The 12,834-nt window shown below is 44.8% G+C and overlaps 1 protein-coding gene across 1 annotated transcript; it reads right to left on the bottom strand.

The window, feature by feature from the left end:
- Positions 1–3,980: 3,980 nt before the first annotated feature.
- Positions 3,981–12,575, bottom strand: CCDC160 (coiled-coil domain containing 160). Its single transcript, XM_032331316.1, has 3 exons — positions 12,325–12,575; positions 11,173–11,230; positions 3,981–5,396 (listed from the first exon to the last, which is right to left on the bottom strand). The coding sequence occupies exon 3, from the start codon at positions 5,370–5,372 to the stop codon at positions 4,401–4,403; it is 972 nt and encodes a 323-aa protein (XP_032187207.1). The 5' UTR covers positions 5,373–5,396; positions 11,173–11,230; positions 12,325–12,575; the 3' UTR covers positions 3,981–4,400.
- Between the last annotated feature and the right edge of the window lie 259 nt (positions 12,576–12,834).

Below are 12,834 nucleotides of genomic sequence, written 5' to 3'. Positions count from 1 at the left end.
CACAACTGGAGGGACAATAAGTGTGAAAAGTTTGGCTAGAGTAATAGCTAGGAGGAGACACATAGACCTGGTCAATTTCCCCTTGTCACTTACACAATGGCAAAGATGATACCAACAAGGGTGATGCCCACTCACTGTATGTGATCTCCAGTTATCCTCTCAACAATACTATTTATAAACCCCATCCTACAAAATGAGGAAACTGAGTTACAGGGGAATATGCAACTTGCCCAAGGTCACATGGCTAGTAAGCGGATGAGCAAAGTCTGTGCACTTAACCTCTGCGCCCTACTGGGTCCTCGGAGAAAGGAGCAGTGTGGGGTTTCTCTTTCATGCATCTCTGAAACCTGACCACTCATGGTGCACTTAGCTGGGTGTCATGACCAAAACCTCTTAGGTCTTTTGTTTCCAAAACAAAAATGATGGCGGCCAAGGGACAGTGGCACCAGCAAAATTTTTTCCTGCTGTTTGTTAATCTGGAACCTAGCCTTTCTATCATGAGACCTGTGCTCTCCAGTCTATCTGCAAATGAACAAAACAGGTGGAATCACAGTCTCCGGAGTAGAACCTCAGAAGGGACTTAAACACTCAACATGCTTCGTCCCTGTGTTCTTGTTCATCACTGATAGGAGTCCTCTTGGGCGCCAAATAGATCTTCCACATACACATTTCAGAAGTGCCCCGGCTCCGGCCCCTATGCTTTGCCTGCAAAAATCCTTCTTATCCTTCAAGGCCCAGCTCAAATGTTACCTCCTTTATGAAGTCCTTCCCGGCCCCACAGGCAGAATTCGTTGATCCTCCTCTGTGCTCCCAATGGAACTTTCTGCCAGCACCGCTAGGATAGGGCTTACCACACTGTTTTACTTAGTTGCATCAGTAAGGTCCTTGAGGTCAGAGACCTGTCTTAGTCATAAATCCTTTTATCCTGCTCTCCCCAGCCTAGCACATGCCATATTTCATCAATTCTAAAACCTTATTGATTGTAAGATACACCATCATTTTATGAACCACTAAGAAAGATTCTTAAAAACTGACAATTATATTACAATATGCCATTGATTTGAAGACATGTCCCAAATTCAGGGATGTCAAAATGTTGAAAAAGGGGGGGAAAAGTAGGTTTCAGAAGTGATGAATGATGGTAGTAAGTGCTTAGCAAATGTTTCTAGAACTGGACTGTGAACCCAAGGTGGAACAGATAATCCTAGGGCCCTGTGACAGCCCATGCTTCTTAGTAAGGAAGGAATTGGGAGTTGGTAGGGAATGATTTGCAACTGCATTGCTGATTTCAAATATTTAATCCAACAGATTAAAGGGATGAGTGGCCTGATTGCTAGTCCCACAAAAAAAAAAAAAAACCACTTCCACAGTTCCCATTTGATATATAAGAAGGTTCAGTGACAATATATTCTTTAAAAAAAAAGAAAATATTTATTTATTTGAGAGAGAATGACAGAGGGAGACAGAGAGAGAAGGATCCCAAGCAGATTTCGTGCCAAGTGCAGAGCCCCATGCAGGGCTCGATCCCATGCCCCTGAGGATCACAATCTGAGCCAAAACCAAGAGTCAGACACTTAACTGACTGTGCCACCCAGGCATCAGTGACAATATATTCTAATCAGAGTTGGGGGCCACCTAATATAACAAATGTGATTACGGCAACGATAGGACAGAGTATTTGTGTCTGCCTTGAGTCTGCCTCTTTAGGCCATGTCAACCCAGTGCTGTTCACATCTGCCCATGAAGAACAGTAACTGTCCAGTTTTCTCCCAGCTTGTCATAGCCCTGCTTTAAAAAATAAAAGCAATGGGGGTAGGGGTGCCTGGCTGGCATGTGACTCTTGGTCTCAGGGTTGTAAGTTTGAGCCCCATGTTGTGTGTAGAGATGACTTAAAATCTTTAAAAAAAAATAAGAACTAAAAAAAAAAAAAAAAAAGCATCAAAAGATGTGACCTCTTCCCAGCTCCAAACTGTTGGTTCTGTGAATGTTGCTTCCATTTCTCCTTGGCACTCTGGACCTGGTGATTGTATATCTCTCCCTGGTCAGTATCTGGACCTATGATTTTCATAGGGTTTTTCCGTAGGGCAGGCCTTACTGGGGCTCAGCCAGGCCTTACTGTCTCACCAAGAATCTGTGTTCTAGCAGTGCCTGGGTCGCAAAGGTGGTTAGGCACCCCACCCTTGGTGTCGGCTCAGGCTGTGATCTCAGGGTCATGAGATTGAGGCCCGTGTGGGGCCCTAACTTAGCACAGAATCTGCTTAAGTTTCTCTCCCTCTCCCTCTGCCCCTCCCTGCCTCTAAAATAAATAAATCTTTGAAGAAAAAAGAATCTGTGTTCTAGCTCCATCCAAAAAACACATCCCCTCTCAGAGATGGGCTAAGCCATGCACTTATCTTTTCTAGACACACTCCTTCCCTGCCCCCTAAGCACACATAACACACATACACACTCATGCAATATAAACCAGCTTGTCACTGAAGACTTTACATGTGTAGTTGGTTGATGGAAATTCTCCTGGAGCAAAGACTTTTTAAAAAATTGTCGTCTACTCAGAAAATTGAGCCTAGTGGCTTAACACAATTTGTGCAATATTTTAAACATGTAAGCAGCTCTGTACACTAGCAGTCAGGGATGGAGAGTCTTTTTGGGGCAAGGACAAAGGGCTAACTTTGAAGGGGACGATGAGGAAGAGAGCCAAACAGGCACATTGTTCCTAGTTTGCTTTTGTGCCTAGACGCTTGGTGGGAAGCCAGGGACCACCAGAAACCTGAAGGCCGTCTTCCCTTTTCCGCAGGCTGCCAGCACCCAGGTTAGTCTATCAGGGCCCAGCCAGAAGGCACCAAGGATTACTATCTTCCAGTTTAGTCTGATCTCCCCAGGCCAGAAACACCCTGCTCAGCCTGTATGTCAGCATAATCGGCCTCCCTTCAATGCCTTCCCTGACCTTAGGGAATAAAGGAAACAAGAGAAAGGAGAACAAATGACCTCATTTGTTTCCTCTCCTGATTTATTATTGACATGGGATTTGGGGGTGTTCAAACTACAAAAAAAAAAAAAAGAGCCTGTGTATATTTCCTTTGAAGGGGGAGGAGTCTGCAAAGAAGTTCCCTCAAGTATTGGAACCAAATGCATCCAATACCATAGGAATTCTACTTCACAGGTACAGTTAGACCAGCAAATCAAACCACTGAGAACATCAAAATGGAACAGAATTTGGATGATAGATGCACTCCCTCGTTTTACAGATGAGGAATTTTAGGCCTGGAAGGTTAATTAGCTAGTTAATGGCAAAACAGGTCCTAGAACTCAAGTGTCTGGACTCCCGGTTTGGGGATTTCCCATTAGGGAAGACACCTAAGGCCTTACAATTGTAGCTTTAGTACATTTGACTCATTGGACTTAAAAATACCATGCAAACAGAACTATTACGAGAGGTCTTGATGGTTGAGACAGACAAATGCACAGACTTAATGGGCCAAACATCTCCACCAAAGGACCGAAGCCGGACATTTGTATTCTCTGCAAGTACAAAATTGTCATTGCCCGGGCCCCTGACAGGACCGGATTCCCAGACAAGCCAAGCCAGCTGGCCAACGGCTTACCTAGGTGACATCTTATACCTTTCACGCCAGTCGGGGCCAGCTGGTGACATAAACCAGGCAGGAAGCTGTTTTCCCTGGTGGAATTTGGGAAGAACTGTGTCAACAACGCCCCTTGCTGGCCAACATGAGAAAATGCAGAAGCTATTGCGGACAAAATCAGGGCTCTGGCAAAGGTCACAGCCGTGTCCCTTAAGTCGTCTCACAGTCTATGGGAACCGTGGCCAAGGGAGAAAGCATAGGGAAAACAGCAGGGGGCGGGGAAGCTGCATTTTTTCCAGAGATGTTTATATGTGGCTAATTAAGGTTGAATCTCAAAGAAAGCAGATACATTTTTAGGGTCCCATTGAGTCTGAACAGGCAGCTATAAGACCCAGAGACGCATGCTATGCTTATACACACAAACAAGATTTTTATTGTTAACATCAACCAACACAGATGGAGGAATATTCACGTGCCAAGGACATATTGCTCACAAGATCACAAAATGGCTGTTGATTTGTATTCGTAAATGATTTGGTGAGTCACTACATGTCTTTGAGTGAAGTAGATATATATAAAAAAGAGATTTCTAAAGCTTCATTTCCATTTGGACTCTCGTAATACCGTCATGAGAAAGAGAAAAACAGAAGCTATGAAAGTAAGGCTTACACACTTTCACGGAGAGCCCGATTCCACCCAAATGAACAACTACCTCCCACCGCCCACATTTTAAGTAGCACACAAAGAAAGCACAAGAAACACTGATTTGGCTCCATGATTTGCCTCATGAAAGGCTTTTTTTTTTTATTTTTTTGAGTTTTAAAAAAAATCCTCCGTCAAGCTGTCCAGGGTACTTGATGACGTCACAGAAGCGAAGTGTTTCCTAAGCAACTCTAGGGCCCTGTTGTTTCTGGCCTGCAGGGTCTTCTCAGCTCTCAGCTCATTCTTGATGGCGTCCAGCTCCCCGCGGATCTTTTCCATCTCTAGCTCATAGTACAGCTTCATCTCTTCCTTCAGGAGTGCGTTTCCGATCTCGGTCTGTCGCTTGAGTTTCCGAACGGCCTCTTTCAAATCTCGGTTCTCTAGGCTCAACCTGTGGATGAGTTCTTTGGCTTGCTGGAGCTCTTCGGTTAGGTTCTGGACGTTTGTCGCTTTTTCGGAGAGGTCATTTCTTAAAGCTTGAAGCTCCCAGTCTTTCTTTGAAGTTTCTCCCCCTGTTTCCTGGAACTTGAGGGGTTTTGCGGGGACTTCTTTCTTGGAGTTCAAAAGTTCTTTTTCGGCATTTTCAAATTCCTCTTCTATTTTCCTGCATTTCATGTTAAGTTCTTCCAGTTCTTCATTCAAAAGATTCAGGCGAAGTTTGGGAGACATTCCTTCGGTAAATTTCTTCCTTATGTCTGGTCGTGGTAGGATTGGTAATTCCTTTGTACTCCAGGTAGAACGGTCTTCTGTGCTATTAAAGCTTTCTTCGGTGACCACATCCAAATTAGATGAGTCACAGGAGACAGAATTGGTGTCTGCTTCATTCTTTGAAAGGTTTATCTTTCTTTCTCTCAAATTTGGTTCTTGTTCTTTTTCGTTTAGTTGAGAAATACATTCTTTCCTCTTAAATTTATTTTCTTCTTGAAACTTTCTACTAGACAAATTAAAAATTCCTTCTATTCTATTGGCCTTATCTAAAGTCATTTGTTCAGAAGATGATTCAGGCTGAGAAGCCTCATCTAGAATATCCTGTGCACTAAAAAAAGGAGCAAACATATTCTCCTTCCAGTGTTTTCTTCTAGCGTCCATTTCTCCAGGTACGTCGTCCAATTCCTGAAAGACAAAATTTAAAATCAAGGCACACTCTTTACACTGGCGGCTGGTGTCATGGGGAGAGCTACTTGGGGTGGTTCACGGGTGAAAGAACCTGCAGCTGAGGTAGGTCGCCCTCTAACTCACAGAGAGAGCTTCTGGTCCCTCTTTTACGAAATGAACACCAGTTAAGTTTCACGACACTTCCGGCGCTCAGATTCTCCATTGCTACGCGGTGTAACCAATCAGTGGACACTTTGGGGCTATTTACTGTAGAGAAGGTATTTGTATGGGAAAGCAACCGTACACACAAAAATGAACTGCTTCTCCAGAATCAAAGTGATTGTGAATTAACAGCTTCATCATATTAATAGTAGGCGAATACCTGTGCTTCCAAGGCACTTGATTTTTTTTTTTCTAGTTCTTTCGCATTGGACTATTTAGTCATCCTTTAAAGTGACTAAAACATCAGGGCTTAATGCAATGTGAGCTGCTTTTGGTAAAGTATACCATGCAGACTTCCTTCTGAGTAACTCTGCCAAATGCCCTTCTGTCTTGACCTGCAAATTCCTGCTATTCCAGTCTTAGGCTTTGCTTTTAGACAAGACTGCCAAGTGTACAGAATTCTATCCATTTTGACAGCAATTTCGTGATGAGAGCCGAATGCCAATGAATGAAAATATTAATGCCGTCGAATGTGTTCTTCTTGAAATACTGACTCCAAGCGTAGTTTTCAGGTGGAAACATACCATAGCAAATCACAACCGACTTTCCAAGTTTCTAAAAATTAGAGGATATTTATTTGTTCCAAAAGGAATCTTCCCTATTCAAAGAGAATCCATGACACCCGGCTTTCCTAGCATACGGAAATATCTGATCGAGTATAACTATTCCCTGGAGCATGGAGAAAGGAGGACCCAAGCACACACTGAAAGGCCGCTGACACTTGAAACCACCAAACTAGCAACTGCAGCGCTTGCCAAAGGGGAAGAAAAAGGAGGGGGTTGCTTTATTCAGCTTATACATTCATTTGCTGCAATGTATTTGTAGCATCGCCGCTGAGAAAAATCAAAGTAGGCCTGCATCTATTTTTCCCATGCACATAAATACGATTTTATCTTGGCAACAGAGAATGGCAATTGCTGTGTTTCTTTTTTAAAGTAATATTTTCTTTACCACTATTAAAGATTATAATGTTATAATATCATTTAGTGTATAACATATTTATATAACATTTCATATAATATAAAGATTCTAGCAGTAGCGGAAGCTCTTTTTAGAATTTGGGAAAATAGGGAAAAACACACACAAAAAAAGCAAAAGGAATCACCCTCATAATCCTATGGCTCTGAGATAACCACTTTTTGGCATATTATCCCTCCAGAATGTTTCTCAACAACAAGTAGTTTAGACGTTAGATTTCCCTTGCTATGGTTAGAGAGTAAACTTCTTATCTGTGTGTCCTGAACATGCCTAACCCCACCCAAGAAAGAGGGAAGGTCCTCGTTATCCCCAAGGGTACATTCCCCACTGGCAACTACTTGGTTCTGGGGAAAGGGAAAGACACAGATATCCAGTGAAGGTGTTAGAATGATTGGTTCAAAAGCCATAAACCAAGCTTTAAGTTTAGGTAACCAGACCACATTCATAAGCAGAGATTTGAAATTCATGGTATTGTTTGCCATTGAAGCATCATCTCCTTTCTCTTGAAATAGTCCTGCCTTTTACTATTCTACTAAATTACCACCCAGAAGCATCTATGCTCTATCTTTCCTTAAAGGGGAAGATCATCCTAATCCTGGTTTCTCTAGTCTCTTAGAAATATGAATGCAAATGGTTGGGAGTTATCATGGTGGTGGGAAGAGAAAGGAACAGAGGAAAGAGAGAAGACAGTGAAACTAATTGCCAGTCATCTTTTTTAGCATACGCTGTTTGACCAGACAATTCTGTGAAAGATACAAATGCTTCTAATCAGGCAGCCATGGGAGACAGATTACTATTCCTCGTACTTGACTCTGGATTAAAGGCACTAGTGAGATTGATCGGGAAGGGGGGTCTGCAGGGGGCAAGTAAGGGGAGGCCACCGTATCCCTGGAGACAGTGATAACGAGAAATCTGAGATCGAGACCTGGGTACAGAGAAAGGTTAAAACAGAAGAAAACTTTTTTCATTAATAATTTTGCACCTTGAGAAAGTGACTTCTATCTCCAACCTTCCCACATAAATCTCTGGCAAAAACATGTATGTATTTTTTTCTCTTCAATTTCACTACCTTTCTTCCTTGAGCCTCTGTATCATTTCCTGATACAGTCAGTGCTTTTCAAAGGACTGGGGAGAGTCCGTTTATTTTATAACTGAGGCTTAGAGAAGTCAGGTGACTTGACCAAGTCCACACAGCCTGTAGTGGTAAAACTGAGACCCTGATTCCCAGGTCAGTGTTTTGCTCTAAAAATTCTCTTTATTCTTCGGCTGGTTTCACTCCACAAACTGAAAGAAAACAACCCACTACTTTCAGAGCTTAGGTACTTTTTTTAAATGGTCACAAAAGGAGAGAGGAAAAATGAAGGGGGGAGGGTAAGGAGAATTGCATGTCACATATCAAAGGACAGAAAGAGAAAGGTCTGAAAAGCCTTCTGGAATTTCCCTCTCATGGCTTACACAGGACAGGGTCAAGGGGTCTCAGAGCTGCCTTTCTTTCTTTCTTTCTTTCTTTCTTTCTTTCTTTCTTTCTTTCTCTTTCCTCCTTTCTCTCTTTCTCTTCTTCCTCTTTCATTGGCAAGTTATTTTTCAAGGGCTTGTTCCCAAATCTAGTCACAGAGTATGGCAATGCCCAGACTGGGGGGTAAAAGCTGCCAGTCTCATTTTCTCTTCCCAAACTGCACTGTTTGTTTTTTATGCAGAGCAAGTATGACATTAGTATTCTCTGGCAAGGACAAGGAATATGCTTTGAAACAATGACACTCCTCTACCCTGCCAGGGCAGCCATTTTGCTCTCAATAAACTTGATTGGGTAATTTGTTGCAGCACAGGGCAAATCCAACCAGAAGCCCTTACTGAAAGTATAAGCATGTGTTTTTAGTGGACCAGTTGTGAGCATTTATTACTGTAACTACCTACCCAACACTATATTGGCCACTGAAGGACTAAAGGGTAAGGGAAGAAGGTCCAAGAGAGAAGAAAAATTTCAAGAAACAAACAAGCCAGAACACAGGAAAACAATCTGAAGTCATATGGCAAAAAATAACATTAATGGTCCTCTAAGACAGCAATCCCCCAGAAATCCTTGGGACTGCACTGTTAAGACAAGGGTGTCCGTAATATGGTTCCATCTACTCCCTTGTGCCTGACATAAATTAATAATAGACTCCTGATTGTTCTAGTTAGTGTCTCTCTGAAAACATCACCATTTATCCTCTGGTGACTTTCTTTTTTGGTGACAAAGTAGTAGGGCATTTGGGTGGAGAGTAAGGGATCGCCTGACTCAAGGAAGTGGTTATAAATATTCATTTAAGAATTTGGGAACCACTGATAAAAGAAATTGCAAATACATGTATAATGTAATGTGATGTCACATAAAAGAATTGTTGAGAGCTAAGCAAAGAATGACCATTTATTATGGATCTTCAGACAAACCATTCCATAAAAATCTCCGGCGAATACACAGCTACCCTCAAATAGCTCCAGAAAATAATGCACAGCTATTTGCTGTGAAAGGAGAAACCCACAAAACCATCTCATTTCCATTTTCAAGGTAGGGGGCCCTGGGGAATAGACTCGTATTAACGTGGGTAAGTGGTTAACTATGTGAAATCTAATTATTTGTTTTCAAAAATATTCCTTTTTTAAAATCACATGCTTTAGGGAAATTTGCTAAGCTAAAAATCAAAGACTTTTTTTTCCGTTGCTTTATCTCATTTACATTGGAATTTGATTTCAAACTTTCAGGACCAACTCTTTTGCATAAATCTACATCTGTCTGCAAAATGCGATCATTCTTCCAGGCGGGGGTAGGCAGGGACTGGGAAAGAGTTCTGGAAAACCTCCAGAGGCTTCCCCCACCCCCTCGCCCCACCAGAGTGCTTCATCGCAAACTTCATAAATTGAGAATGGCGGTTGCAAAAGGTCCTCTCCAACCTGGGATGGTCAAACCGCTGTCAGGGCCCTCAGCACCCCCAAGCCAGCCTAGACTAGAGGCGTGGCTTATAGTCACAGCTCAGGGGCAGCAAGGGGAAGACAAAGGGCCCTTCTTAGTGCAGGGAACTTTTCCCCATTATTCTTGGATGGTTTCAGTTCTTCCAACCCTCAGAAAAACTGCTTGGCCAAAATAAGGAAGAAGGGGGAAAAAAAAAAAAGTCTGCTACAAAGAAAGTCACTGGTCTGGCTTCTTTGCTCAATTGTCTGATCTGTTCTCACTTAAAAGCAGTAGTTCTCGGCCTTTTTTTTCTGCCTTCACTGTTCCCAGGCACAAAGCACTACCATCATTACCATCTCTCCTTATTGGAGAAAATTCTGGCCCCTCTAGGGGAACTTCTACTTTGTCCACCCTCTTGAGAATCACTGGCTCACAGAAAAATGTTAAATACCAAAATGAGGAGCCAAATGAAGTGCCCGAAGTCAGGGTGGGGGAAGATGTTGTTAGCATGCAGAATTGTGGGGATCAAGGAAAAGGAAGTTCTCGTGAAAGGAACAGAGTGTGAAGATGATAGTGAAAGAATCTTGGGGGGTGGCAGATATCTTGACTCCCACACTTTAGGACAATGAGAAAATGACCTTTTGTGAGCCTCAGTTTCTCCAGGTATAAAATAGGGACAATGTATACCCATTTCACAGGTGGTTAAGAGAAACGAATAAAACCCTAACCGGAAGCAACTGTAAAGTCCCTTGTAAACAACAGGTTTTGTTCTTTTTTAGATTTTCCTTCCCCTCCCTTGGAACAGAAACCAGCCAGTCAAACAACCCAACACTTCTCCAAAGAGAAGTGCTCCAAAGTTGCCAGCGGGAAGTTATCACACCCCAGAAAGAGTCAGCTGGGGAGGGGGGGATGTAGGTGCTATTAAAACAAGCAGTGAGGACCCTAAACTCAAATCTTATACTAATTTGGGGAAAGTCCACCCCAAATCCTGAAGGTGGCAGATGCCCCCACATTTCCGAAACCAAAGTGATTCTAAGGTAGTCTTTTCCACAACTGAAGATATTTGCATTTTATCTCCAGTTGCTTTGCCCAGAACTTTCCAAATGTCCCAGTGTTTTTCAGAGCCGCCAAGAACTCCTTAGAAATATCACAGTTGGGAGTACCAGTTTGAAGATTAGCAAGGATGACTCTGCACTCTTGATTTTTTTTCCCCCAGGCTGCTCCCACAGCATTTCATCATACTTCTACTTCACCGATACATTGTGATCTCCTGGCATCTTACTCATCTTTGTTTCTCTATACACAGTAGCCACCAACAAATATCTCTTGAATGTATGAGTCTTGATATTCTTTCTAAAAATTCTATAATGCTGTGATTCTAACCAAGTTTTTGTACAGCCTTATAACTTCTCCACTGGTGTATGCAATAGTATTACGGGGGACACGGTAGAAAAAGGACTTTTATTTTTTCCCCTCAAAGTTTGTTGGCTTAGTTAAAGCCCCCAGGACCCTTTCTCTTTTGTATTTTCATGAGGATTTTTTGAGAGTGTACCGACAGTGCAGATTAACGATCTAGTTACGAGGCTGAAGACTTGATGTTGGGTGAGGCTCTGGGCTTCTGAACACCAACAGTAACAAGCTATCAGCCCGCACAACTGTACTTACACTCTCCGACGTCCAAGGTCTTCTATCAGATGCCGCTGTTCTCCTGCTCCAGTTTGCACTGAAAATAAAATCCCCACAGCATAATTAGAAAATATAATTAACCAGAATGCCCAAATTCGTGTTTATATCCGAGATGCAGCTTAAAATGACAAGTGATATACTTAGAATGCCGTGTGGCCTATCTAAAATGTGATGCCAGACACTTTGAAGCAAGTTTTCTTTTTAACTTGCCAACCCACTTGCCCAACTGTTACGCCACCACGCCTTCCGTCCCCAAGCAATGCAAATATCAAACAGGACAAGAATCAGGGTGGTAGGTATTGCATAGGGTGTCTTCCAGCCTCCCAGCCTTTAGCACCTACTGCACAAATGAGCCACGGCTGGTGGCCGAGGGAGCGTGCTTGTTATTAATGAGTGTGCCAAAAGCCACGTTAGCAGAAGGCTGGAGCCTAGGCCTTGCCTTCCTCCCCCAGAGTCCGGTTAATTTGTGAAATCGGTAAAAAAGGAAAGTGATCTCGATTTTTTGCTTCAGTCTCTCAGGGTCCTAACATTTGAGCCAAGTGCTCACTTCACGGGACAGATTGTCTCCCCTATTGTTTGGCAGCTACTGAGAGTGAAGCAACTTACCGTTGAAAACTGGGCCCTGGAAACGGTTTTGACCCTCCAATTCTTTGTTATTAGTGTGAAACTATTCCTCGTACCAGAAAAGATACGGAGTCACCTTAATTCCAAAGGCTGAGTACTTTATTAGTATGGAAGTCACATTCTTGCTCTAAAGCCGTATCTGTGCATGCATAGTTTGGGGGTTTTCTCCGTAAATGGTTAACAAACTACTGCCATCGCTGCTTCCCTTGGGGAGAAGGGGGCTCGGGTCTGGGCGGTCCCTCCCACCTCCCCTGTCCCTACTCCCTGGCGGGTGGAGTTGGGGGAGGTGGAAGGGACAGCGGGCGAGGCCTGACCCCACTCCTTCCGCACCCCACTCCCCCACCCTGTTCCCCTGGCTCTCCAGGCGCTCAGAGGAGAGCAGAGAGCCGCAGTCGGGCGGGGGGGAGGGGGGTGTTTCCGAGGTTGGGGCGGGGACCGGGTGTCTCGGCCCGGGGTCCCTCAGCGGGGAGCCCGGGGGAGCCCCGGCGCTCCCGCGCGCAGACGTACCTGGAGACGTGGGTGCGGTCCGACGGGCCCTGGCCCCTCTTCCCCGAAGCCAGCCACCACCGGCGGGCGGCAGCCCTGGGCTCGGCACTGGCCACCGCGACCCGGCCCGGCCGGCGCGGGATAGAGCCTCTGCAGTGCAGCGCCAGCGCGGGCCGCGCCGTTGCCTAGCAACCGGCCGGCCGGATTTAAAGGGACCGGGGCGCCGGGGCCCCGCGCCGCGCGCCGGCCGCTGCCTGCCGCCAGTCGGAGCCCGCCCGGGCTCTGAGCATGCCCGGTGGGGCGGGCACAGCGGGCGGCGGCGGCCCGCCGGCGACGGGAGCTCAATCGGCCGAGGGCTGAGTCCGGCTGGGAAGGGGCGAGAAAGTGCGAGGCCGCCCCACCCACCGCGGGCTTATTACGGAGGGTCTGGGTGACTCACAAAGCCACCTGGACAGGGCGACTGTGCGGGGAGGAGGGCGTGGCGCAGGGCTCATCCCCAGGCCTGCCGTTTCGCAGCCTGACTTTGGAGAG

This window comes from Mustela erminea, chromosome X (assembly GCF_009829155.1).
Source record: "Mustela erminea isolate mMusErm1 chromosome X, mMusErm1.Pri, whole genome shotgun sequence".
In the NCBI taxonomy this organism is placed as follows: Eukaryota; Metazoa; Chordata; class Mammalia; order Carnivora; family Mustelidae; genus Mustela; species Mustela erminea.
The sequence above is the reverse complement of the archived record's forward strand: the minus strand, read 5'-3'. Positions and strand labels throughout refer to the sequence as shown.